General features: G+C 46.9%; 2 protein-coding genes across 2 annotated transcripts in view; both read right to left on the bottom strand.

Moving 5' to 3' along the window:
* LOC142566844 (uncharacterized) overlaps window positions 1-23,165 on the bottom strand; it is a 62,974-nt gene extending 39,809 nt beyond the window's left edge. The window contains exon 1 of the mRNA XM_075677745.1: window positions 22,742-23,165. Within this exon, the coding sequence (XP_075533860.1) occupies window positions 22,742-23,092 (351 nt within the window). The 5' untranslated portion in view covers window positions 23,093-23,165. The remainder of the gene's footprint in view (window positions 1-22,741) is intronic.
* Window positions 4,412-12,201, bottom strand: LOC142566845 (uncharacterized). Its single transcript, XM_075677747.1, has 4 exons — window positions 11,816-12,201; window positions 9,927-10,133; window positions 5,466-5,567; window positions 4,412-4,709 (listed from the first exon to the last, which is right to left on the bottom strand). Exons 1-3 carry the CDS (start codon window positions 12,182-12,184, stop codon window positions 5,514-5,516), a joined length of 630 nt encoding a protein of 209 aa, XP_075533862.1. The 5' UTR covers window positions 12,185-12,201; the 3' UTR covers window positions 4,412-4,709; window positions 5,466-5,513.
* Window positions 23,166-23,434: the final 269 nt, after the last annotated feature.

Below are 23,434 nucleotides of genomic sequence, written 5' to 3'. Positions count from 1 at the left end.
AAACCTGCCGTGAGTAACAGCTTAAGAGGAAAATACGAAGTCACGAAAGAAACAATTTATGATAACTAAAGGGGAAGCTCATTACTTATCGAAGCGAGAGCGGGATGCTTTAGAACACGCACCTATAAAGCGAGATATAAGAAAGAAGAAGAAGCATGTGCTTTCTGATGTAAAGATAGGGAAATGACTGAGCATGTTTTATTAGAATGTGAAGGTATCCGCCAACGGTCGATTTAGGCATCTCCAGTCTCCTTAAAGAACATGGATTATGCGAGAGCAGGGGGAACATAAATAGGCCCGCAGTAGACATTAGTAAGCGGCGATTGGAAGATTGGTGGAAGTAGTGAAACGACAAACAACGGATGCGTTAAAAAACAAAGTTCACAGTAGGGGTTCACAAACTGTGGTTATGCGAATTCTACGTGGGTTTCCTTTCTGCTTTCTTTTTTTTTGTTCCTTAATAAAGATGGGACATTAGGCGATGTAATAAGAAGAGCTTGGTGGCGCAACACACCACCCCGTTCCAAAGGGGACGCTCACGGCGTCCATCCATCCATCCGCACATGAACGGCCATGTTTTTGAACGCATGGGCTCCTATGGAAGCTTCGCTACCAGGCGTATTTACCCTGGTGCAACTGCTGAGCGAGCACGGCGAGCTGCAGCGACTCACTCTACCTTTGGTGTTGTCGGGGTCCCGCTGACACCGTCGACGATTAAGATGCGACGCGCTTCAGTTATACCCGTCGGATGACGACGACGACATCCCCCCGGAGTATGAGGTGGAGTTCGCCTACGATCCCGACGAAGAAATATAGTGTCAACACCATGGTGCCGGATCGGAAAAAAATACTGGCATCGCTCGGCCAAGTGGAGTCATCGAGAAATAACACTCAACGCAAGTGAAACATTATACTTTAAGTAGAACTCAGCTGAAAGATCGAACTACGGCCTGTTTGTAGTCTTGCGTTGTTGCCACCTCATAGGCAGCAACATTACCCTCGGCAACATAACGCAGCAGCACTAAACACGCCAACATTTAGCCGCAACATTAAACTCTGTGACATACCTCAGCAAAACGTTATGCTCTCGCATTCAAACGTAACAATTGCTTAGGTGCCGCCATAGATTTATTTTTTTCATGACACCATACGGCTCTCTGGTGCCCATGTAATATTTATGGTGCTGACTGCACCATACATGTTGCTGCATTCTGCATAATCGTTGCTGCATTCTGCCGGCCTTCACGGTGCACAAGTTCCCGAACATTTCGGAAACCAATTTTTGTCTTGTTTTTTGCTGCTCGAACTAATATAGTTAAGCAGCCGGCCTGCAGCTTCCAGGGAGCTTTGTTCAGCTGTTCTTCGCGACCCAATCTAGGCAGCACGTATACAGCTAGGTGTCCCAACTATCATGCACCAATGTTTAAAAATAAGCGAATGCCACGTAGCTGAACTGAACCAAAGTAATGTTGTTCGAGGTCGGTCGGAGGTAATAAGATTATTCTTTGTATTCCGCCTAATCACATAATTAGTCGTAATTACTTAATCAGCTTCTCAAGTATTATAATTACATGAAAAGTGTGATTAAGAAACATGTGGAGCGACAAGAAAAACTTTCGATACAGCTTTCCGTTGCTCAATGAGTGTTGCACGATAGTGTTTTTCCGAGCCTGAAAGATGCGCGCGAATGCACGCAAAGTGCCGCGAGCGGCCAATCAAGCGGCCATTTTGCGAGCATTCGTGGGTAATCTCGCTGATTTCGAGCGTGTCTGTAGAAGGGGCGAATGGTATCTCAGGCAGCACCCCCGTGCGTTGTTAGCTAATCTGAGGTCTGTACGAGAACAACGTGACTTTCCATAACTGCACAGGAAGACATTCAGCGCTGTTTCTGCCGTTGCTGTGTCCACGAATAAAAAAGGGAATGGGAACACACACGCACACGCACACACACATACACGTAGTATGACGATATAAAGGAAGCAGACAACGAAGCCAAGGAAAGCAACGGGGAAATTAAAAAAAAATTATGGGGTTTTACGTGCCAAAACCACTTTCTGATTATGAGGCACGCCGTAGTGGAGGACTCCGGAAATTTTGACCGCCTGGGGTTCTTTAACGTGCACCGAAATCTAAGTACACGGGTGTTTTCGCATTTCGCACCCATCGAAATGCGGCCGCCGTGGCCGGGATTCGATCCCGCGAGCTACAGCCTAACACCGTAGCGGGGAAATTTGCTGTGGCTGGAATTAGGCACGCATTTTAGCCCTCTATTTGTAATTTTACGACACTGTTTTAGCTATAGTGAACTTCAGATATATGTTCCAGAATTAATTCCGTGTAATGCAGTATTTAGCCATAGTAGGGGTGTGTGAACACAGACGGAAAATAACGAATAACACAGCATGCCTTCTTATAGTTGTCTGCTACTGTATGTAGTACTATCTGACTGCAACCTCGGAATGGATTCCTGCTACCGACCACTATTCTTCAACAATTTTCACCGCTCTTTCGTGTTGTCTGAAGTTTTAAGCCAAGTGAATCGTAAAAGCTTTTTTGGTTTAAGTAAACTTAACTTTGCGTTAATCTCCCCATTATGTGTCCTCATAATTTCATGCTCCCGTGGCTTTTGGCTTGTCCTGTAGGAAACACGATGGCAATGAAGTTTTTAATTAGCATTCTAGCATCGTTATTCATCCAAGGCGTGTCTTGACGCCCATTTCGTGTTACGATTTTAGAAGGGACAAAAGCGTTTTTGAACGAAATGAATTTAGTTGTCAAGGCATTCACATGCTATCATAATCTCAGGAATACTCTGTATTCGAGAACTTAGGCAGATACAATGTAAGTTGGCATGTTAATGGTGCATTGTCTTCATTATCATAAAGATAAACCTTCCTGCCCCCTCTATATATGGTGCTCTGGCGGCGAAATACGTACTCACTAGTTAGTGAGTACAACAATTTGCCCTGTGTTTTCCTTGGTGTAACTGTTTCTTGGCTTCTCATGCTATGATTACCCATATGTAGCTTATCATAGTGAAGCTGAAATAACGCCCCCCCAGTGAAAGTGCTGCAGCAGCTTTGATCGTGCATGCCGAACACAAGGGGTGAAATCTTCGCGTATCACTTATTGCGGCACTTCAGACACAACACTTCAGACACTACAAGCATTGCTAATTTTTGTAATGATTAATTCCATAATAACTGGTCCATTGTTATTTCCGCCGAACTTTCGCCCTGTGCGCATGCTCAATTCTGCCTTGAGAAAAATATTCACCAAATTCGTTCAGGAAGAAGATCAGGTCTTTATTTCCAGATTTAGTCCAACTTTCGGCCGCGCCTCTGGGTAGGCCGAAATTTACAAGATTGTTCCGTAACCTATTCCTATCATCAAGCGAAGCTTTCATTTCGCTTCAGTCACGAGCGAGTGATTTGTTTTTCGCACTTTTTGCGCCTCACCCTGTTTAACTACGAGTAAATCCCCTTGCAGAACGATTGCTCTGCGCAACAGATTTTGCGTTTAGGATTGTTTACCAACGTTCGCGTATGCTCCTTGCTGTCATGGTACCCGATGGCAGCGACTTTATCTTCGCTTGACCACGTAACGGGGCATCGCTTTCCGCTCAGATGACGCTTCCCACAGATGTCAGCGCTTCCTCTCATTCACATAACACGCGACGTACCCCTCAACGGGCTAGCTTTTATTGCACATTTGAGCTGACGCATAATATATCATTCACACATTGGCATGTAGGGAACGCGAAAACGCAAATGAAAAGCATGCCTTGTGATAGGCGAGTCTATTCTCTGTACGCATGTCAAAAGTGCGGAACCTTATTGGACTCACTTAGAAACTGCAGCGGTTTGAGCGCGTTATTGCAGGTTTATGTTTAAGACTACACGGTACTTTTTGAAAAGTTGCCTGCGGCATTTTAACGCAATTCCAATTCTTCAACTGGAAGAATGGAAGATGCTGACATCTGCGCGAGTAATCAGATTCCGTACTGTCTCATTACCAAATACGAAAATCCATAACGAAGTTCTTAACGGACTGCTATATGCGGCACATATTTAGTTTAAGAATGGTTGCAGGCCCATTTGCAAGGCATATTCATTTTGATCGAATCCTAAGGGTGGCGCCGTTTTCCAGATATCTACCGCGAAAGTTGCGTTATGACTGCTGTGTTGCTCTTGTTCTTACTTTAACACCGTTTAATGTATTTAAGCACAAGACTACCAGAAGATCGCGGTACACGTACAAGACCGCGAAGCACACTGTTATCATTTCAGTATTTCACTCACTTTTCGCGAGCGTTGATATTGAGGGTATAGGACGGGAGATGCTTCGGCACAGCTTGAATTCATCTCTTCTCGGATAACGACAGCGTTTTAGCATAGACGTAACACGAGTAGACAATCAAAACCATATTTATTGATGTAATAAAAACTACAAGAACTACAACTGACGAATCACGAAAAGAAGAGCGTTAGCATAGACGTGGCGGCCACGCACGCGTACTCTTTCTAGGGAAAGAGTAGTCCACGTGACCTCGTTCGGCATCGCTGGTTCACTGGAAGCGCAGCAGCTTCAGCATGCGATGCACGTGGCGAAGTGCGCGCTGCTAGGGGCGGTGCTGCTGCGTGCGATTCTCCGGCATCGAGCAGCCACCGCAGCGTCGCTGAAGGGCAGCACGCCGGCAGGTCGGGGAACTGCGACGGTCAAATGTTAACCAACCAACTCCGTAGGTATTCAGTAAAAAAAAATATAAAAATTACTGTTCGTTGGATTACAATCTCGCTCGAGGATGGTGACGAGGGCCGAAGTGCGCAGGCCAATTGCAACGAAATTGGGCCGAGCAAATTCACCAATTTTTCCGCATGCAGGTAACCGGGCATGCGCGAATGGTCGTTAACGAGCAACATATCGTTCTAGCAGTTGACGACGATTTTCCCTCACCCGCCGTTCTTACTTAGTGTCTACGGTATCGGGCCGCTAAGCACGAGGTCGCGGGACCGAATCCCGGCCACGGCGGCCGCGTATTACGATGGGGACGAAATCCGAAAACACCCGTGTACTTAGATTTGGGTGCACGTTAAAGAACCCCAGCTGGTCCAAATTTCGGGAGTCCCCTCGTACGGCTTGCATCATAATCAGATCGCGGTTTTCGCACCTAAAACCCTACATTAAATTTTTTAACAATCCTCCCTCTGTCTTCCGACCCTTGCTGTACTGCAGAATCTGTGGCTCGGAAGCAGTCGTTTCCGAACCCTGACCGCGACCTATGCCGATGGCAACGCTTCCAAAAGGAATTGGTCAAACGTGCAACATTTCCTATCTTGTTTCGCAAAGGTTAATCGCAAAATGTCATTAAATTCTGCTGAAACATTCACGCGCCAAATAATGGATAAGGGAGTTCTAACGTTCCATTCGCAGTAGAACCTCGCCAATGACCGATGTGCACATACCGTAGATTACCTCCTCAATGACGCCAGTTGTGCTGCTGCGTGCAATTCTCAGGCGTCGAGCAGTTTCTGCAGCGTCACCGAAGCACAGCCTGGCCACAGCTCCTGGAACCGTGACAGCACAAAACAAGGCCTTTGCAATCCTTGCGTGGTACTTGTATTGTGTGACAAATCCACTAACACGGCCTACGCTCACTCGAAGCGCAGTACAGAGGCGGGTATGAAATTATAAGTTCCGGGGCAGTCGGACGACGGCAAGAAAATGGTTCCTAGCGAAATAATCCAATTTGAACAAGAACACCTGCACCATGAACACCACAACTCCTCCTTTATTCCAGTTGCGTCCAGCGTTCCTCAAGGGAGTGTGCTTTGTGCTTCGCTTTCTATAGTCTATATATTATTGACTTGCCTGACTGCATGTCGTCCCGAATAAGACGGTTCGCCGATGATTCAGCCATTTTCCGTAAAGTTTCTACTGACTCTAACCGTGAAGCGTTCTAACCACACCTAAACGCATTGAGTGCATGGTGTTCAGACTGGTAAATGACCTTAAATGATGCTAAAGCTAAGTGAATGTCATTTTCACGCTCTACGTCTCGTATTGCAACGTCATACTTTCTTGATAATAAGATTGTTGAGGAGTCATTGCAATGGGATCCAATATGTTCGTAATCACATCAACGTTACACTTGAATCGATTACCCGCAAATTTGAAATAATAAAATACACACTCAAGCAAGCGCGTTTACTCTTAAAAAAGATCTAGCATATACACCGCATTAGTGATACCTCAAAGTCAAATACGCGTGCGCCACCTGGGATCCGAACCAGGACTCCATAGTGCGTAACCTAGAATCCTTGTAAGCTGTGCTGCTTGCTGTATCTTTTACGAATTATCCCCCGCACTATAGTGCTGCATGTTTAAAGAATCGTGCCGAATTGCATCCGATATCACTACGCCGCAAACACGCGTGCCCATCGCTCTTTCGTAAACTTCACCATCACGAGCGTTTGTATTAATGGCTTCTTTCACTCACGCTCTGTTATTTTCTCTCGCCGAGATCACCCTCTCTAAGCCAAACCCCGGTGTGTATCACTCAGATCTTTGCGCCCAGTAATTAATACCCATATTGATACTTCGCTAGAATAACCTACCATCATACATTGCCTACTGAAGTTCACCCCGACAAATTTCAACAAATCTTGCGTACGTATATCATAATCTGATGTCTTTGTGCAATGTGAAAATTTTGTTTCTTTTCTTTTTGAATGAGTTACATTCTATATTGTGTTCCTCCGTTACCTTTGCCATCCGGTAGATATTGTTTTCGAATTATTATGCTCTTTGAGTGCCTTTTATGCATTCTGAGTTCTAGGTGTTTCAAATTTCAAATTTTTTCCAATATACTATTAATTTGGTTTAATCCAAACTGTAATTTTACTACACGTAGTCGTGTCTCCGTTTTTAGTCGCGTATTTAGGCGCGTTTGTTGTATTCTTTAGAAATTGTTATGACAGTATGTTCGTCCGCCCCCCTCCCCCAATTCTAATACCCTCTTCCGCAGGGCATTCAGTGGTGTTATTGAATAAATTATAAATAAATAACTAAATGATTAAAAAAAATACATACAGGTCATTGACAGTGTATTTCTCTTCGTACCAGCCAGCTATGTCCCGTGTTAGTACAGTTCGCAACAATTTTCAAGCGGCTTGTCTTTCTCTCGCGAGGAACGCAAAGCGCGAGTCTCAGGAGCGGCAGTTAGGCAGGACGTGGCCTCAGCGCTCAGCAGTCGAACCCTTTTGCTCCGTTACGATCTCTGAGACTACGGACAACCCTGACCGTGTGCTGCAGATGCCAAGCCACGCACTATGAAGCGGTTCAGCTCGCAATACTTTCCTTCGCGTTTTGCGCTACTCACTTGCTTAGAGTCTTCCAATGTACTGCTGAAATACTCTCCCATATTAAACGAAGGTTAAATGCGTTGTCCTTCCATTTAGTGCAGGAAAATTAAGCATGTGAGAAGGACTCCCGTTGAAAACGTCCAGAAAGCTGGAGGCAGCACTGGCGATCGAACGGAGAGGCCAGTGGGCTTCAATGACACACACATCCTCGGTTTTTTTTATTTTTTGCGCTGTGTTTCCGCTTCCAGGCACACACTCAAGCTGGATTAAAGTGACGGAACAAATTGTGCTGACGAGTATTACGTGACTCGTTGTTGCCCCATCACTGCGCCCACAAGGACGAAGCAGATAAGTTGCCGGCATGGCAGTTCATTGCGGCTCAGCCACGTGATGCTTGTCAGAGGACTGTCAGAGGAGTTGTTATTATAGGAGTAGTTAAACAGTACACTAAGAGGTTGTGACCTTCCTGGGCCAGCACTTAAAATGAAGAACAAGAAAGGAGCAGGATATGAACGACAAAAGGTACATCGAAACCAATTCACAGTCAATACTCGCTGACAACTATTCTGTGGCACAGGCTTCGGCTTTGATTTTTCCCGACGTTGCATGACTCCTTCATTTCAGTGCTGGGAGATACCATTATATCGGTGTAAATTTCACAGGCTAATTGATATTTATACAGCCGATATTTATCCATTTCTGAAAAGGCAGTGAAGAAGCCTGTACCGGAGGCCCGAAGTTTTCGTATGATGTCGAACGCGCAACCGACGCCAGCGTCGACGGTTGTGATTCCCAGACGGGTTGACCTGATGTGCGATCTTATACGCGTTCCAAAATAGAACACAGGCGGTCCGTTCCACCGAGCTGCATACGATTCGTCAATTTGAACCGTGACGAACGTCATGGCATCAATTGTGACGTAATATCTTGTGTCAATCATTCCCTGTCGTCTACTATCGGACGAACGCAACGGAATGGCCCGCCTATTTCGTGACGTAAAGAACTAACCGCCTCCGTTCGATATTGAAATGCGTACAAGATCGCACCCCTGGTTTCCGCGTGGATCTTGTAAAAACTTGTTTTGTTTCCCTACACAGTATTTTGTTTTTCATATTGGTCATCAGTCTCTCCCCGCAAGATCAGAGGCGGAATGAATGAATTCTGGGGTTTTACGCGCCAAAATTTCGATTTGATTATGAGGCACGCCGTAGTGGAAGACATACCAGATAAATTTTGACCACCTGGGAATAATTACCAATCGGCATAAAAGCAACGAATAGACACCAGAAGACACCGCCGCAATTTTGCGTTTGCCAATTTGACTTTGACTGACGCGCAAATGGGCTCTGTTCTGGAGTGCGGAAGAACTCAACAGGGCAAACTAACGAAAACAGTAAAATATCAGTCGCTTACTGTTCACTTTTACGCGTTGTTCCAATTTTATTCTTTGAAAGAAGAAGACAGTGTTTTTTGAACCTAAGAAAACGTCAGCAATACTGCGGGACTTCTTCCTGCAGCAGTGCAAAAGTCGCGATTTGGTTCCGTAGCTTTCGTTTTAGAGCCAAAAATAGTTCTCGACAAAGATACCCCTGCTAGAATTATTTTTTTTCTTATCGCGCAGACCGGCGTTCACTCAATGGAAGAAACATATGTAAAGAAGGCGTATATTATTGACTGGACAAGCAGGCACTTTTTCGATTTAAAGTTTGTTTGTCGAACAGTGAGAATGACTTATATAGACTCGCTCTAACCCGCCGTTGTTGCTTAGTGGTTACGGTGTGGCGTTGCAAAGAATGAGGTTGTGGGAGCGAATCTCGCCAATAGCGGGCGCATTTCGATAATGCGAAATGCGAAAGCGCCCGTGCAGTTAGGCTTAGGTACACGTTAAAAGACCACCAGGAGGTCAAAATTATTCCGCAGTCCCCAACCACGGCGTGCTTCATAATCAGATCGTGATTTCGCCACGTAAAATTCCATAATTAAAAAAACATATGCAGATAGTTTCAACCCAAAGGCACCAAATTCTAGAAATAAAGAAATGAACGCTTGGAATGCCATTCCATTTTTCCTGATGAGTAGGGGCCTTTTATTACGAATAGTTTAAGGAAAATAGGCCAACACGGTGCCTCTTGTGGTACACTCTGGTGGTTAATACGACGCCCCAATTCGGTTTACAGCGATGCGGAGCCCTCTCGTGATTTGAGCCGTAGAAATACTGCCCCAGCCGAACGTGCTAGCTGCTGCCAGGGCCATCAGAGTAGCCACGGGATTCAGCTTCCCTAGGATCTCGGTGGCGCTGTCGTGTGGAAGGCATACAGCACCGCCTCCTAACGCTCTCTGCTGGAGCGCGGCGCTCTGAATAGACCACTCGAATGTGTTCAGAACGCCTGGTTTCAACCATCCGAATGCCAACTGCATCCCGAGAGCGCCCCAAAGAGGCCACTCCCCTGTCAAGTCAATAAGGAAATATCACGTGACACACTGTATTATGGGCGCCTATCAAATCACCTCGACGGCAGCACAGCTATTAACACAGATGGCGAATGAAGAAACACAACTTGCCATCACTCGGCAGGGGCAGGGACTTTCTTGCCGCAGCCAGAAGCACGACAGGATGCTGGAGTTGCCACCTGCTGCTCCTGCTGATCCCAGAGGGCAGCCCAAGATGGCGTCATGGTGGCACTTGCGCTGGCAGACGTGGCCAGGAGACCTGCTGCAGTCCTTGTGGCGCCCGGGCAGCCGCAGCGAAAACTGGTCTGTCGATGCCCGCTGCGTAGCCCCGCGAGCATAAAGTCGGCTTCTATGTTTGGTCCGTTTGCGCAACAACATAATGAAACAGCCATTTATAAAAAATTATTTTGTCGCTCAACTAAATGATTCAGTTAGCTACCAGGGGTGCTATAACGTAAAATTATCCGAAACTTTTCTAATCCAATTCTGAAATCAGCCCTCCACGATTGGACAAAAACTTTTTTGGACGAATCGCTCCCCATCTGAATAAGCGTGTACGCACTGATTATGCATCATTTGACCGAACAAAAGAAAAATTGTAATTTCCCATTCGACGGCTTTTCGGCATTAGCACTCTGCTATTGGTCAAAAGTGTTCGGGCTGCACCCTCTTCACCTGCTTGTCACGTGGCGTCACAAAGCCGCAAGCACTCACCTCGTCAAAGTGACGTGTACGCGTAAAAGATGCAATATTATGCAGAATAAAACCGAAATTTCTTCTGAATAGCCGGAGGCTGCTCCTGTTCCCAACGGAATAAAAGATGGCTGCCGCCGATCCTTCAGGCACTGGCTACTCGCACCTGCCAGAGAGCATGGGTTTATTGGCGTATAATAAACTGCTTGCGTGGCCGTGTAACCTTTTTGAGCACTTTCAACACGTTTACGATCTCGCTATTTCAACTCTTCATTGCTGAGGATTTGTTTTAGCGGCATTCTTAAGCTTCCGTTGCACATTGTCGCGATTTTCGACCAGCCACCTAAAGCTAAGTACAGAAAGCGGACCAATTTCAGTGCGTTGGCTCGGTCCCATCGAAGCGCTGTCCACTTGAGCGTGCTCCGCGCCTCCTGCCACCCAATTACAAGTGAAACACTTCAACGTAGGCAATGTTATTCATTTCGAAAGCAAAGAAAAGTATGAGTGTTTGATTGGGCTGTTGAGGCAGCGTTGCGGGTCACCGCGTTTTGCTTACGTCAGCGGTTGCGCAAACTTGACGTCAGAAGATTAAAATAAAAACATATTAGAACAGTTTTACGTTATAGGGCGCCAGGTCATTTTTTTTTTTTTTTTGGCGTGGGTTGGGCGCGGCTTAGGTGTCGGAACTGCCATTCAATGATGAGTAGCACTACTCTGGCAATAATTTTACCGCCGGGGGTTATTTACCGCGCTCCGAATCCATCTTGCACGAGCGTTTTTGATGCTGCCCCCGATAGAAACTTGCCCCCTCCGCTCCGTCTAGGATCCAGCACATGACCTCGACCTCTAGAGTGCGACAGGATGGTTACTGGGCTCCCATGACTGCTTACTACCACATCAAATTTTAGTTTCTACTATTATTCAGTCTTTATTAAAAACGGAGAACCACGGCCACTGCGTCGACAAAATATCCGCACAAAAGATGGTTACAAGGGTGCACACAGACGCACTTCTTCGATTATACGTTTCTTCTAGTTTAATATTTGTAAAACTTATATCTGTAAAACGTACATACAATTACCTACGCTAAGTTTCCAACATTAGGATTAAAATGTATAAGCAAAAATACAGGAGAGACCGTTCCTTTCTTACTGATGAATATTGTGAGGAGGTTTTCAATCCAGACTGATAAAGGACAGAAAGGCAGCATGGCCCATCTTATACTCAGTATGAAGATTTTCCGAGACGTAGCGTGCTATCTGCGTGTATGAAATAATATTGATGACAGGGCAGCTACATACACTTACCGCGAATGAATAAACATCACTTGACAAGGCTCTGCAGGAGCGTAGCCTTTCGTTCTGCAGCCAGAAGCACGGCAGGATGCTGCGGTTGGCAGGTGCTGCTGCTGTCCCCAGAACGCAGCTTGACATGGCGTCATGGCGGCACTTGCGCTGGAAGACGTGGCGAGGAGACCTGCTGCAGTCCTTGTGGCGCCCAGACAGCCGGAGGGATAACGGGTTGGTCGAAGTGCGCGGCGCAGCCCCGCCATCCCCACGTCGGATGCAGAGTGAGACTGGACGGCGGAAGAGATCAGTGCGCCGTTGAAGTCTTTCGTGAGGGTGCCTTCGCACCCGGGAACGCCTGAAGGAGTTCAGAGCGGCTGAAGGGGCCATGGTGTCCGAGCTTCTCGCTCGGTTGGCTAGTTGCTCTCGTGCAGCGTCTCGTGCAGCGTCAAACTCAGAAGGGCGCTTCGTCTTCGTCTTTTACTCGCACGTGATCCTCGCACACAGGCGACGGGCATCACTATGAACATGCTTATGAATACCAAAATGGAATGTGTTTATTGTCATGGACATCCCCACAGAGGCGCGATAGTTCTATGCACACTTAAATTTTAGAAAAGTGGCACTTTCGCGGACTCATTTGATATATGGCGGCCGGCTTCTCGGAACGATGTTCATATTTTTACGTTTGCGCGCCGCAGCAGAAAGAACAGTATTTTACAAGTACGGTCCGTTCATCGACAGTCATGGTGGCGTTTTTTGTCATTGAAATGACAAGCTTTTCTGATAAGGTCTAATTTGTAAGGAAGCAAGAAAAAAAGGAATATGTACAAAAAGAAAGCTAATCATGAAGGAGGCAAGGAATAAAGGAAACCAGATACAGGGCAGATATACGTGGCAGAATTCAATGATTGTCTCTGCCTCTGATGGCGATGTAATACGAGCATGCGCAAGGGATCTTGGTAATCAGATAATGATGTCGCTGTCATTCCAGAAAGGCAATGCTACTTACACTGTAGGTTGAGATCATCTTAAAATATGTACTTGTGCATCTGAAGTGCACCGCTTTCATGCTTTACTTGCTTTGAATTATCCTTAACATGTGAGGCACAAAAACAGTGAAAGGAAAATGCCGCAGAACCTATTTATATATTTATTTGCTTATTTGTTTATATAGATTACGCGTTTAAAGCTAGAGACAACGGCAGAGCGGGGCCAGCGCCAGCACCAACAACCGCAACCGTCTTCTTTCTCTTCGTCTTCTGCTGGCGGCCGTATTGCTCACTACAATCCCCCCCCCCCCCCCCCGCCGAAAAAGGTGCCGTCCTGGAGACCTACGGAGCAGCAAGCACGGGTGGCTCGTAGTGCGGCTTCAGTCGGCGGACACGAACAGTTTCGCGTCCGCGATGCCGCTCATCCGCAGATGGCTCAATAGACTCATTGACTTAGTTGACCGGGGACGTCTGTTGTGGAACCCGGTAAGGGCCGTCCCTATTTGAGCTGAACTGTGTAGAAACGCTAGGACTAGAGGAAGGAACGCGGAGCCATGCCAGCGTTCCAGCTGAATACGAAGGAAAAGTCAAGCTTGTGTCACGGCCATGTTTCTGACGGGTGTGATTTTGCGCTGTAAGTAGGCGAGCGATCTGACGGCATTCTGCGGCATAACGTGCGGTTTCAGATAGAGTCGTAGATTCGCAAGCGTTGGGGTGATACAAAATAATTTTGTCCATAAACGAGGACCGTCTTTTCTGGTATTGTGTTGTACCCTAAACAGTGGCGCATACACGCAATAGGGGATTGGCCAAGAAGCGGGCGCATTTCCGTATGCTTAGATGTTAAGAAAACCTAGGTTTGAATAGTAGAGCGTGGGACTATACAACTGTAATTTCCAAGTGTAATGAAAATATGGTTAAGAATTTTAATAAAATAAGTTCACGTAAAGAAATGAATAGCCATAAATAACAACCGTTTTCTTCCGCTTCGTCTTCTGCTGTCGCCCGTACTTCTCAGTACAATTTATTTATTTATTTATTTAGTATGCCTCAGAGTTCCCTAAACGGGAAATTACATAAGGGTTGGGCACATATTGAAAAACAATAAAAATCTAGGTTAATGTGATTGGAGTTGAAACTATTGCTTTGAGCTAGTAAGCTAGTATATTGAGCACCGGAGAGACATTCAATGGCGCCTTTCATGCTGGAACTTTGCTTTCAGACTTTCGTGACAGTTGTTAAAGGGACAAATATAGAAGCAAAATAAGGTTGAATATGTTTATTTCACCATAAAAAATAAATGCATGTCTGGCGGAACATCCCGATGCTACACATTTTAATCGAGAGAGAGCAAGGGGCTATTTTCAATGCCAGAAGGATGGAGAGGTCTGCCTGACTGAAGGGCCTCCAACCTGCTACTGCACACTTGTGAAGAATTTTGTCTGAATGTCAGAGGTGGGATGTAAATGGAAGGAAGGCGATTGTGTGGTGAAGATGATGACGGGAGCTGCACAGCATACTGTTCCTGTGCTCCGAGTACATGCATACTTCACAGCGAAACCCACACCTCTTCGCGGACAGAGGTAGAGGTTACTGCAGTGTGGTTAGGGGATCGCCTATAGCTTGCATGAATTTTGCACCGCTTGGAGCCGCTGGAATGTTAAAACGAGAGAGCAGCAGCTGCAAGGCGTAGACTATTTGTCACAACATTACATTGATGAGAGAGCCCGATGGTGATTTTTCGTTACACTGCAGTTCCTGGCGCTCACAGTCCAAGCCCCTGTGCGCGGCTGAAGACGTGGCCATACACTCGGTTCCAGGCCTGTGCTGCTCGCTTAAAGCAATGTTTCTTGGAGAGGCCCACCGATGACGATTCAAATACCTTCCGCTGGAACTTCCTTCCAGTGGAAGGTATTTCCGAGATCTACCTTCCAGGGAGATCTCGGTTGGACCGGCAGCTTGTTCATGTCGACGACGCGATAGTCTCCTCCGGTGCTCCGCATACGCTTCCGCACCTTTGACATACTTCTCTTGCTCGTTTGGTTCAATATTTTTATGTTCTTTTACTGTTGGGGACAATCACTGAAATTTACTTCGTGTAGTCCGCTGTAGGTCAAGCACTTTATTTTTTTTTCTGCCGTGCATAAACACATGTCGTGCCTGCCTGCGAAGAGAAGTCATACCGTCTGGCCTGTGAACACAGCGCTGGCATGACCTAACTTTCGGGACTTGCGCATCACAGAGGTAGGGGCACGTAAGGACGCACCGAGTGTCTCACATAGCCCACCTTGACGTGATCAGGTGTCGTGTGTCCCTCGAAAAAGTGCTTGAAGCTCGTCGATGACCTTCACTGTTGAAGACAGAAGCCCTAGGAATTCTTCATCGGTGATGACAATGACGCCATGGTAAATAACGCTTGCGTTTTTCTTAGCGGTGAAAGCTACCTCATTAATTCCTTTCAGAGCCACATTAACCAAGGTAGGTCTTGAGAATCTGTCTTGAGGCACAAACGCAATATTGTAACCTGCGAGTAGGCGGTCCTTTGGGGCCATGCTCACTGGCGTCCTTAGTTGTCTTGTAGCATTTTCTCTTAAGTCGTTTGACCTCCACGACGGTGTAGTTGTTGTACGAGTCCAAGGATTCACTGTTGGAGAAGCAGGAGCCGGACGTCTCCACATCGACGTGGCGAGTCTTGCACAAATATCGCTGGGCGACGAAGTGCAAAGAGGCGTGCCTGGCACAGGTGATGGCGGGCCGTCTGTCATCGCCTCATGCGGCTTTTCGTTCAGGAAGCACAATTAAGGTTCAACTCAAACAAAACTATCGCAGCAAACTTAAAAAGCTACGCTAGCTCAGCTCCTGCAGTTAACCATGCCTACCCGTGACAATAAAAAAAAACGGGCTCCATATTATACCCTTGGACATCTCGCGTTCATTCACATACCTGAAGAAAGGTGCATGATAAACGTGAATGCATGGAGACTATAGATATGCGTCCACCGCAGCCGGGCTAAACCTGAAAGACCCGAGCCTCTGAGTGGTGGAAACAGGTTATTCGAACTAATATTTACACAAAATTATGGAGATAATTCGTATTCGATAAAAATTGCAGGACGCTTAAACTTCGTCTACAAGAGTGGAATGCGATAGCGTTATCGTACCCCGTTGGCGCCGCCCGCTCATTCGCTCGGCATCCTCTTGACGAGATGAACGGGAGAAGCGCGCGAGTGGCGCGCCACCTATCGGGGCCGCGCCGTACATTGCGAGGAGGGGGTCTACAGTGTTTACCACAAGGTGGCTCTACGTGTGCGCCACACGCAGAAGAAATGTAAGGGAAACGTACTTCGCTACTCGTTTAACTGCGACTACTATAATTTACATGCTCATAATTACCGATATACCGGAGTATAACTTTCTACGGAACGTTTCTAAGGCAACATCGTATTCACTAGAGGTGCTTTTGTCCCGCGTTGAACCATCGAACTCATGGCTGAGTGGTAGCATCCCAGTCTCAGGCTCCGGAGACCCCGTTTCGATTCCCACCCAGCCCATCTTGCAAGTTGTTTTTATTTATGAATTGCCTGAATTGCTTCCGAAATTTTTCCGCTCACGGACAACGCCACCGACGCCGACGACACCGGCTTTTCTGCGACACGAGCTCCTAAAAGCTGTCGCAAAAAGGAACAAGTTTGAGCGGTTGGTTTCCCATACACCCATACACCCTAGTGTCCCTTACACCCTATTTGATGTCTCAGTGCGACGTTCTGCTTCCTAGCTCATAGACGCGTGTTAGATTCGCCTCCGCAGGGGTGGAAGCCGGATGAGGGTTAAATGAATAAGACACCAGCCCTTTCAAAGTATCAGTGGCGTGTTCGAAAAGGAAAACAATGTGTTGAAAAACTGAACAACCGTTCCTCATGTCACTTCTCGTACCCCTTTCGTTCTTCGACATTTGAAACTGGCAGGTTGAACGAACGTGCCCGCATGTGCTTCCTTCCGTCATTTCTGCCTCTGATCTCTTCGCAACGTTTACCATTACCAATATTGCCGTTTTAATTACTTTTAACAAAACGCTCGCGATAGTGAAACAACTCAAAATGGGAGTTCACAACACGGGGGAAGAGCTCGTGGAAGCGCACAACGTCAACCAACTGGAGAGACTATAGCAAGCAAAAAGAGGTAAGAGCCCTGCTCCAAGATCTGGGCTACCAAGTTGAGGATGAGAGGCACCAACCTGATCGTATGCCACACGAGATCAGAGACAAGCTACACATAAGTACCATTCCCAGAAACATGCATCCCGAGTCGGACAAGGAAAGGAGGCATGCGAGAATACAGGCGCTGAAGCACATACTGGAACGCACCAACAGCGAAGAAGAAAATGTGAGATGCACGGATGCTGCTGCGTACGAAACAAATGACTGATTTTCAATCAGCGTGGTCGAAGTGAAGGGCGAACAACTTACAACCACATCCATACGTGATAAGGACGCGGCACAGCGGAAGAGCTGGGCATAGCCCTGGCCATCACAACGTGCTAGAAGTCCCTGGTTACCGTGATGACGGACTCGCAAGAAGCATACAGAAGGTATATGAACGGAAGGATCGGAAAGGCAGCACTCCAGATCCTGACCAACACCGAGATAGAAACAGCACAAATCCTCTGGACACCGGAACGCGAGTCTCTCGCGGGGAACCAGGCGGCGCATGCCGCGGCTCCAGATCATTACTCCGAGCCAACTATGGCACGCTGAGAACACGGACCAACGACTGTGACGAGGATGATGAACGGATATCCAACAAGTACTCGGATATCATGGCGCACTACAGGAAGGAGAGGCGTCGCTACCTGCCTGTGCACAAGACGATTAGTAGGGAACAAGCGGTAACCGGGAGAAGACTCCAGGCGGGAACCTATCCGCATGGAACACTGCTGCACTCCATGTATCTGTTCACCTACGGGCGAGACTGCAAGTGCTGCCCGCCGGACACGCCCAACGCCTTGCGCCATATGGTGCTGGAGTGCAGGAACAACCACGAAGTACCACCGCCATCATCCCCGCCAGGCGATAACTTGCAGGAAGAAACGGACTCAGAGGAAGAATCGGAAGACCAGTGGGAGGCTCTGCTTGTGAGGCAAGACCCTAACAGCCAGCTACGGTTGGTGAACAGGGTTCGGGCGGCGGCAGCGAGCCATGGCTACATGGACTGAGGTGGCCACCTACCTTTGGGCTCAAGAAGCATGGTCAAGAATAAAGTTTATTTCTCTCTCTCTCTCTCGAGGGATCTCTGAAGAACCTACAATTGCGGATACCTAAGGCCGCGAAGTCGTCTTGCTACTGGTAATGATGTGCTGGTAACACTAAATATAGTACATGGTATGATTGCATTAAACAATTCGGCCATATACAGTAATCGGAAGCCCTGTGCTGTAGAGCCGATGTGGTACCTTTTGTTGTTCCGATAACCATAATCAAAGAAGAGCTTGAGCACCCTTGTCTCACTGCGTTGATAATGATGATAACGTCCCTCCGCGATCAACACGGGCGCGTTGTAACAGTGCAGCTCAGGTAACACCCGGTCATGTACCGATTGGAGAAGGTACAAGGAAGTAAATAAAAAATGTAGCATTGACTCAAGCTTCGCTTTTAGTGTCTACCTTACTCAACATGTGTCTTGTGTAATATTTCCAATGTTGTTGCGAACACATCGAGTCTTTGTTGTGTGGGAGAAAATAGAAATCGATGTATATTCAGGGCACATATTATTCAGCTCTAAAAAGTATCCTGTTCCACGTGTATTAGTTAATGACGCAATACCTCTAGCTAAAATGTCAGTTTGAAGTCTTTGAGTGTTTCTGAACTGAATTTCATTATTTTCATTTTTCTGGCGAGGGCACGTAATTTTTGATAAGTATGGCGCGGAGATAGTGACATAACAAGGTTGAACTGTACTCAATAGACGGACAGAAAGGCACTGATGCAGCTGATTTTCTTGATTAAATTTTGATTGCATTGCGACAGTTTTGTGGTTTATTATTTGTTTAGGTAGATGTAACAAAACGGGGAAAAGAAGGTTGTTTCTTGTGATTAATATTTGCAACACGGTGCGAGCCAGAAGCCCAGGGTACCGCTGCGATAGCGCAGTGGCTGTGACGCTTCGCGGCTGAGTTCGAGCTGATGGGTTCAGCTCCAGCCGCAGTGGCCGCATTTCTACAGTGGCGAAACACGAATATGCTCGTGTACTTTGATTTAGGGGCCCATTAGGGAACCCCACTCGATGAGAAATCAATCACGAATGCTCCCATTACGCCGTGCCTTATAATAGATCCTCGTTTTGCATTTGAACACCACCGAAGTTATAATATTAACATTTCGGGGACAAGAGTCGCGCTTCACACAAGCATAACCTTTAGTACTTGCGTTGCGAAACCTTCCTCTACGAACTTCTCTGAGGTAGATAAAGCTTTCCTGTACAGGCTCAGTCCATCTTATTAGGAGGTAGTACTTGGGGTCCAATACACCGCGGGTTACTTCATGAACACCTGCACGAGCCTGTGATGAGTATTCGCGCGACTACCTTCATAATGTGGAACAGATGCGCTTTCTGCCCATTGTGGAGTCTCTCCGTTTCCTCTTTGGCCAGCAACTCGCTAAACTTTCCACCGCCAGACTCGTATGCGCCTCTGTTACCGGCACGAACATCGTAGCAGTTCGTTAGAGCTTTGCTATCGATTCCCAGCCGTGCGCTTCATTGCCGAACAAACCCATCAATATTACCATGGCATCAAGGTTAACATCCTTGACTAAAGCATTCCGGACGCAACTTCATCGTGTTGCGACCTGACGCGGCGTACGAAAGTGCGTCGCGCCTTACTTTCGTCCGGAGTCCCCCGCTTCGGTGTGGGGGACTCCGGACCCGAATATTTAAGTGTCCGAGTATTTAAGTGTCCGACTCACTCAACCATAACTCCAAAGCTGTATTGGGATAGGAGTTTTTTTATATAATGATAGAAATATAGACATTGCAAAGGGAACAGCAAGCCTTATGAGGGACCATGAGTCAAAATTTATTTAACTGCAAGAAAATGGATGCACCATGCGATGCACTTCTTAATGCAATTTGAAGGAGCTCCATGCAAGTGTGAAATTCTTTCTCAATCGCGACCGCGAAAGGCTCCTTTTTAAATCAGATTGATAATTTACCAATGTCTTATAAATGCTGCGACAGCCTTAACGTTGAACGAAAGCTTCTTGCGCATGACTGTGACGCGCAGTGGAATCGAAAAAATAGTTCTCGTTTCTTTTTTTTTTTTGAAGGGCTCGTGACTATGGCGGTAAGATAGCAGGCCATCCTGCGCAACTTCAAATGAGATCTCCTCGCACGACGATAGGATTACGACATACTCGAAGAATGCGATTGGACAATAAATAGCTTGTTTATTGTAAATATTCTACAATCAATTTTCTTCGTACAAGAGTATTTTAAAGAGTCATGTCAACGCCACTCTCGAAAACCATCTGCACTGGAGAGCGAAAGCATCGACAAGGTAACAATGATGCCACTACAGCCATCTGGAGGAATGCGGTGCAGAAGGAGGAGGAGGTGCCCAACGGCTGAGCCGGCGTCGCCCACGTAGGCCACGAGTATGTGGAGCAGGCTGCGGAGTGGGGAAGGCAGGCTTGGGTAGGAGCACCACTTCTGCCGTGTCTTCCTCCAGGTAGCAGAACATGCTCAGGACATTCCAATCCCTGCGACCGTCCTTATCTTGCTGCACGAAATACATCCCGTAAGTGCTTGGACCACGCTACTGCAGGCCGCCTCCGAATACTTGTGGTTGGGAACTATATAGACAGATCAAGGTCATAACTCCCTGGACTGGAACGGCTTCTTTTGACCGGTCGCCATTCTTCCATGAGCAACGCGCATCACCGGAGTCAACTCTTTCACTACGTGAGGCGAAGCTGTCCCACGTAGATGAGAAGGATGAAGTCTGACAATGAAGCCGGTGCTCCATTGTTGGCCGACGCACATGACAAGAAAAAAGCCTGCACAGAAGTTTAAGAAGTATGGTTACGAATGTGGAAGTGGACAGGCTGGTTCCATCCTAATAATTACACGATAATTAATTGATCTTTTTTTTTTCGTAGGCTAACCTTGTCTCCCTCTCGCGAGCAACACGAGGCACGGGGGTTGCGAACGGCAATTCGGTAACCCTTACTGCAAACTCCAGCTAGCTTTGCAGTATGAAGCTGGGAATGTGGCAACATTGTCTTTCAAGTTTTAGTCCTCTCCCTAGCTAATTAGGTGTTATGACACGCAGCGCGAAACTGGCATTCTCAACGACGGTTGGATGTAGCCTTTCTACACAGTGTGTACGGCCAAATACTTCCATGCTGAACGAGCAGACAGCGGAAGGCCCCATTGCTGATCGACTGACGGGGTATCTGAGCTTCAGTAAAACACTTCCCGATTTTTGAGCTGTGTTGCTCTCTCTCTCTTTCTCTCTGACAGACACAGGCATGCGCGCACACCGTAAGCAACAGTTTTCAACTAATTTGAAGACAGTTTGCACACATGCATGAAATATGTACATCAATGTGCTACGGAACAGTGCGACCGAGCAAACTAGGTGTTCATTTCAAATCCTACTATCCAGCTAGATATCAAAGCTTTATAGTTTACTGCTGCTGTTCAAAGGCGATAGCCGTTTTGTTACTGTTTAAACACAAGGGGAGTGGACGCTGCTCCTTATGTTCATCAACCCATGAGATTTGAAGAATGGCTTCGTTGCGCAAACAATGAGTACGCCTTTGTCTTTGTGTATGACATTGTTTTTTAAGATTCATTGCAGTTATATGATCACGTGTCTCAAGTCACGCGTAGAGGCCCAAGATGTTTTGATCATATTGAAATTAAAACTTCCAAAAAAAAACCAATCCTTTTCCTGGTACTTAACAAAATGAATTGTGAATGTGCAATAATAGCCTAACGCAGTGCGCGGAAAATAGTCGCAACGTACATCCCTGTGAATTTAAGGTTATACAACCGTCCAGGTAAAACTTCAGCAACGTGCTCACCACACTGCGTTAGTTATATGTCACATGGCGTAGAGAGGTGTGGGCGCTTGACTTTGGCCATTGGCTAAGTAGTGCCTGTCTAATTGCGTTTAGTGGCCTGAGGAGCACCTGATAAAATAGGAAGGAAAACTCTGCTTTATATTATTTAGTCAGTTTGCGCAACCACACAATGACCCAGCCGTTTACATAAAATCATTTTTTCCTTTATTTCGATGCCGCAGTTTAATACAGTAATTTTTCTGGGGTTTTACGTGCGAAAACTACGGTCCCCTTATCATCCAATTACTACTCGAGGTTCTTTACCGTACACCGAATGAATCTTGCATGAGCGTTCTTGCATTCCGCCCTATCGGAATTTGACCCACAGCGTCTAGGATCGTACCCACAACCTGGGCCTCTGGAGAGCGACAACATGTCCAGTGGGCTACCCTGACTGCTTATTACCTCGTCATCTGTTAGCTGCTACTGATATTTACTCACAGCGGTCACTGCATGGACAAAATATCTCGAAAGAAGATGGATCGATGGGCTGCACACAGAGGCACTTGTTTGATTATAGGTTTCTTCTCGTTTAATCTCTGTAAAACGGGAGAAATGGCTGTTGTAGACACGCACTTACAATTACCTACACTAACGCACCAACTTTAGGAATAATATGAATAAACAAAAACACATGAGAGAACGTTCCATTTTTACTGATGAATATTGTGAAGAGGTTTTATACCCAAGCACTTAAAGGGCAGGAATTCAGCACGGCGCATCTTAGATTCAATATAAAGATATGCCGTGACGCACCATGCTATCTCTGCCAATCAACTCAACTTGACGGCAGGGCAGCTAGATACACCTAGGGCCAGTGAATAAACATGACTTGCCAGGGCTCTGCAGGAGCGCAGCCTTTCGTGCCGGAACCAGAAGCACGTTAGGATGCTGGAGTTGCCAGGTGCTGCTGCTGCGGATCCCAGAGTGAAGCCCGACATGGCGTCATGGTGGCACTTGCGCTGGAAGACGTGGGGAGGACACCTGCTGCAGTCCTTGTGGTGCCCAGACAGCCGGAGCGAGAACTGGTCGGTGGAAGCCCGCTGCGTAGCCCCGTCTGCAGGGCTTCGCATGCAGAGTGAAACTGGACGGCGGACGACAGCAGTGCGCTGTTGACGCCTTGTGTGAGGGTGCCTTTGCAACCTGCAGAAACGCGTGAAGGACTTCAGAGTGGCTGAAGGGGCCATCGTGTCCGAGATTCTCGCTCGGTTGGCTGGTTGCTCTCGTGCAGCGTCTCGTGCAGCATCGAACGCAGAGGGGCGTTTCGTCTTCGTCTTTTACTCGCACGTGATCCTCGCACGCAGGCGACGGGCATCGCTCTTGATATTTTTGTAAATGCGAGTCTGGAATGTGTTTACTCCAGCTTAGATTGACATCGTTTAAAGATTTTCCCAAATCATTCTGAAGCGCGCCAGCTTTGGGTTTTACTTGCTTTTATTATCCCTCACTAATGCGAGCTCAGAAAAGAAAATTATTCGGTGCTTTTCGAACGAGGTTCGCAATCCCTTCTTCCATTATGTATGTCACCA

Source organism: Dermacentor variabilis, unplaced genomic scaffold (genome assembly GCF_050947875.1).
Source record: "Dermacentor variabilis isolate Ectoservices unplaced genomic scaffold, ASM5094787v1 scaffold_13, whole genome shotgun sequence".
NCBI lineage: Eukaryota > Metazoa > Arthropoda > Arachnida > Ixodida > Ixodidae > Dermacentor > Dermacentor variabilis.
The sequence above is the reverse complement of the archived record's forward strand: the minus strand, read 5'-3'. Positions and strand labels throughout refer to the sequence as shown.

Bases quoted from the DNA above. Each gene is read 5' to 3' on its own strand.
- LOC142566845 (XM_075677747.1), bottom strand. From the start codon at position 12,184: ATGGCCCCTTCAGCCGCTCTGAACTCCTTCAGGCGTTCCCGGGTGCGA. The intron at 10,134-11,815 runs GTAAGTGTATGT...GGGGCTACGCAG, and splicing joins GTGATGTTTATTCATTCGCG to CGGGCATCGACAGACCAGTT. The intron at 5,568-9,926 runs GCAAGTTGTGTT...TCACGGTTCCAG, and splicing joins CCTGCCCCTGCCGAGTGATG to GAGCTGTGGCCAGGCTGTGC.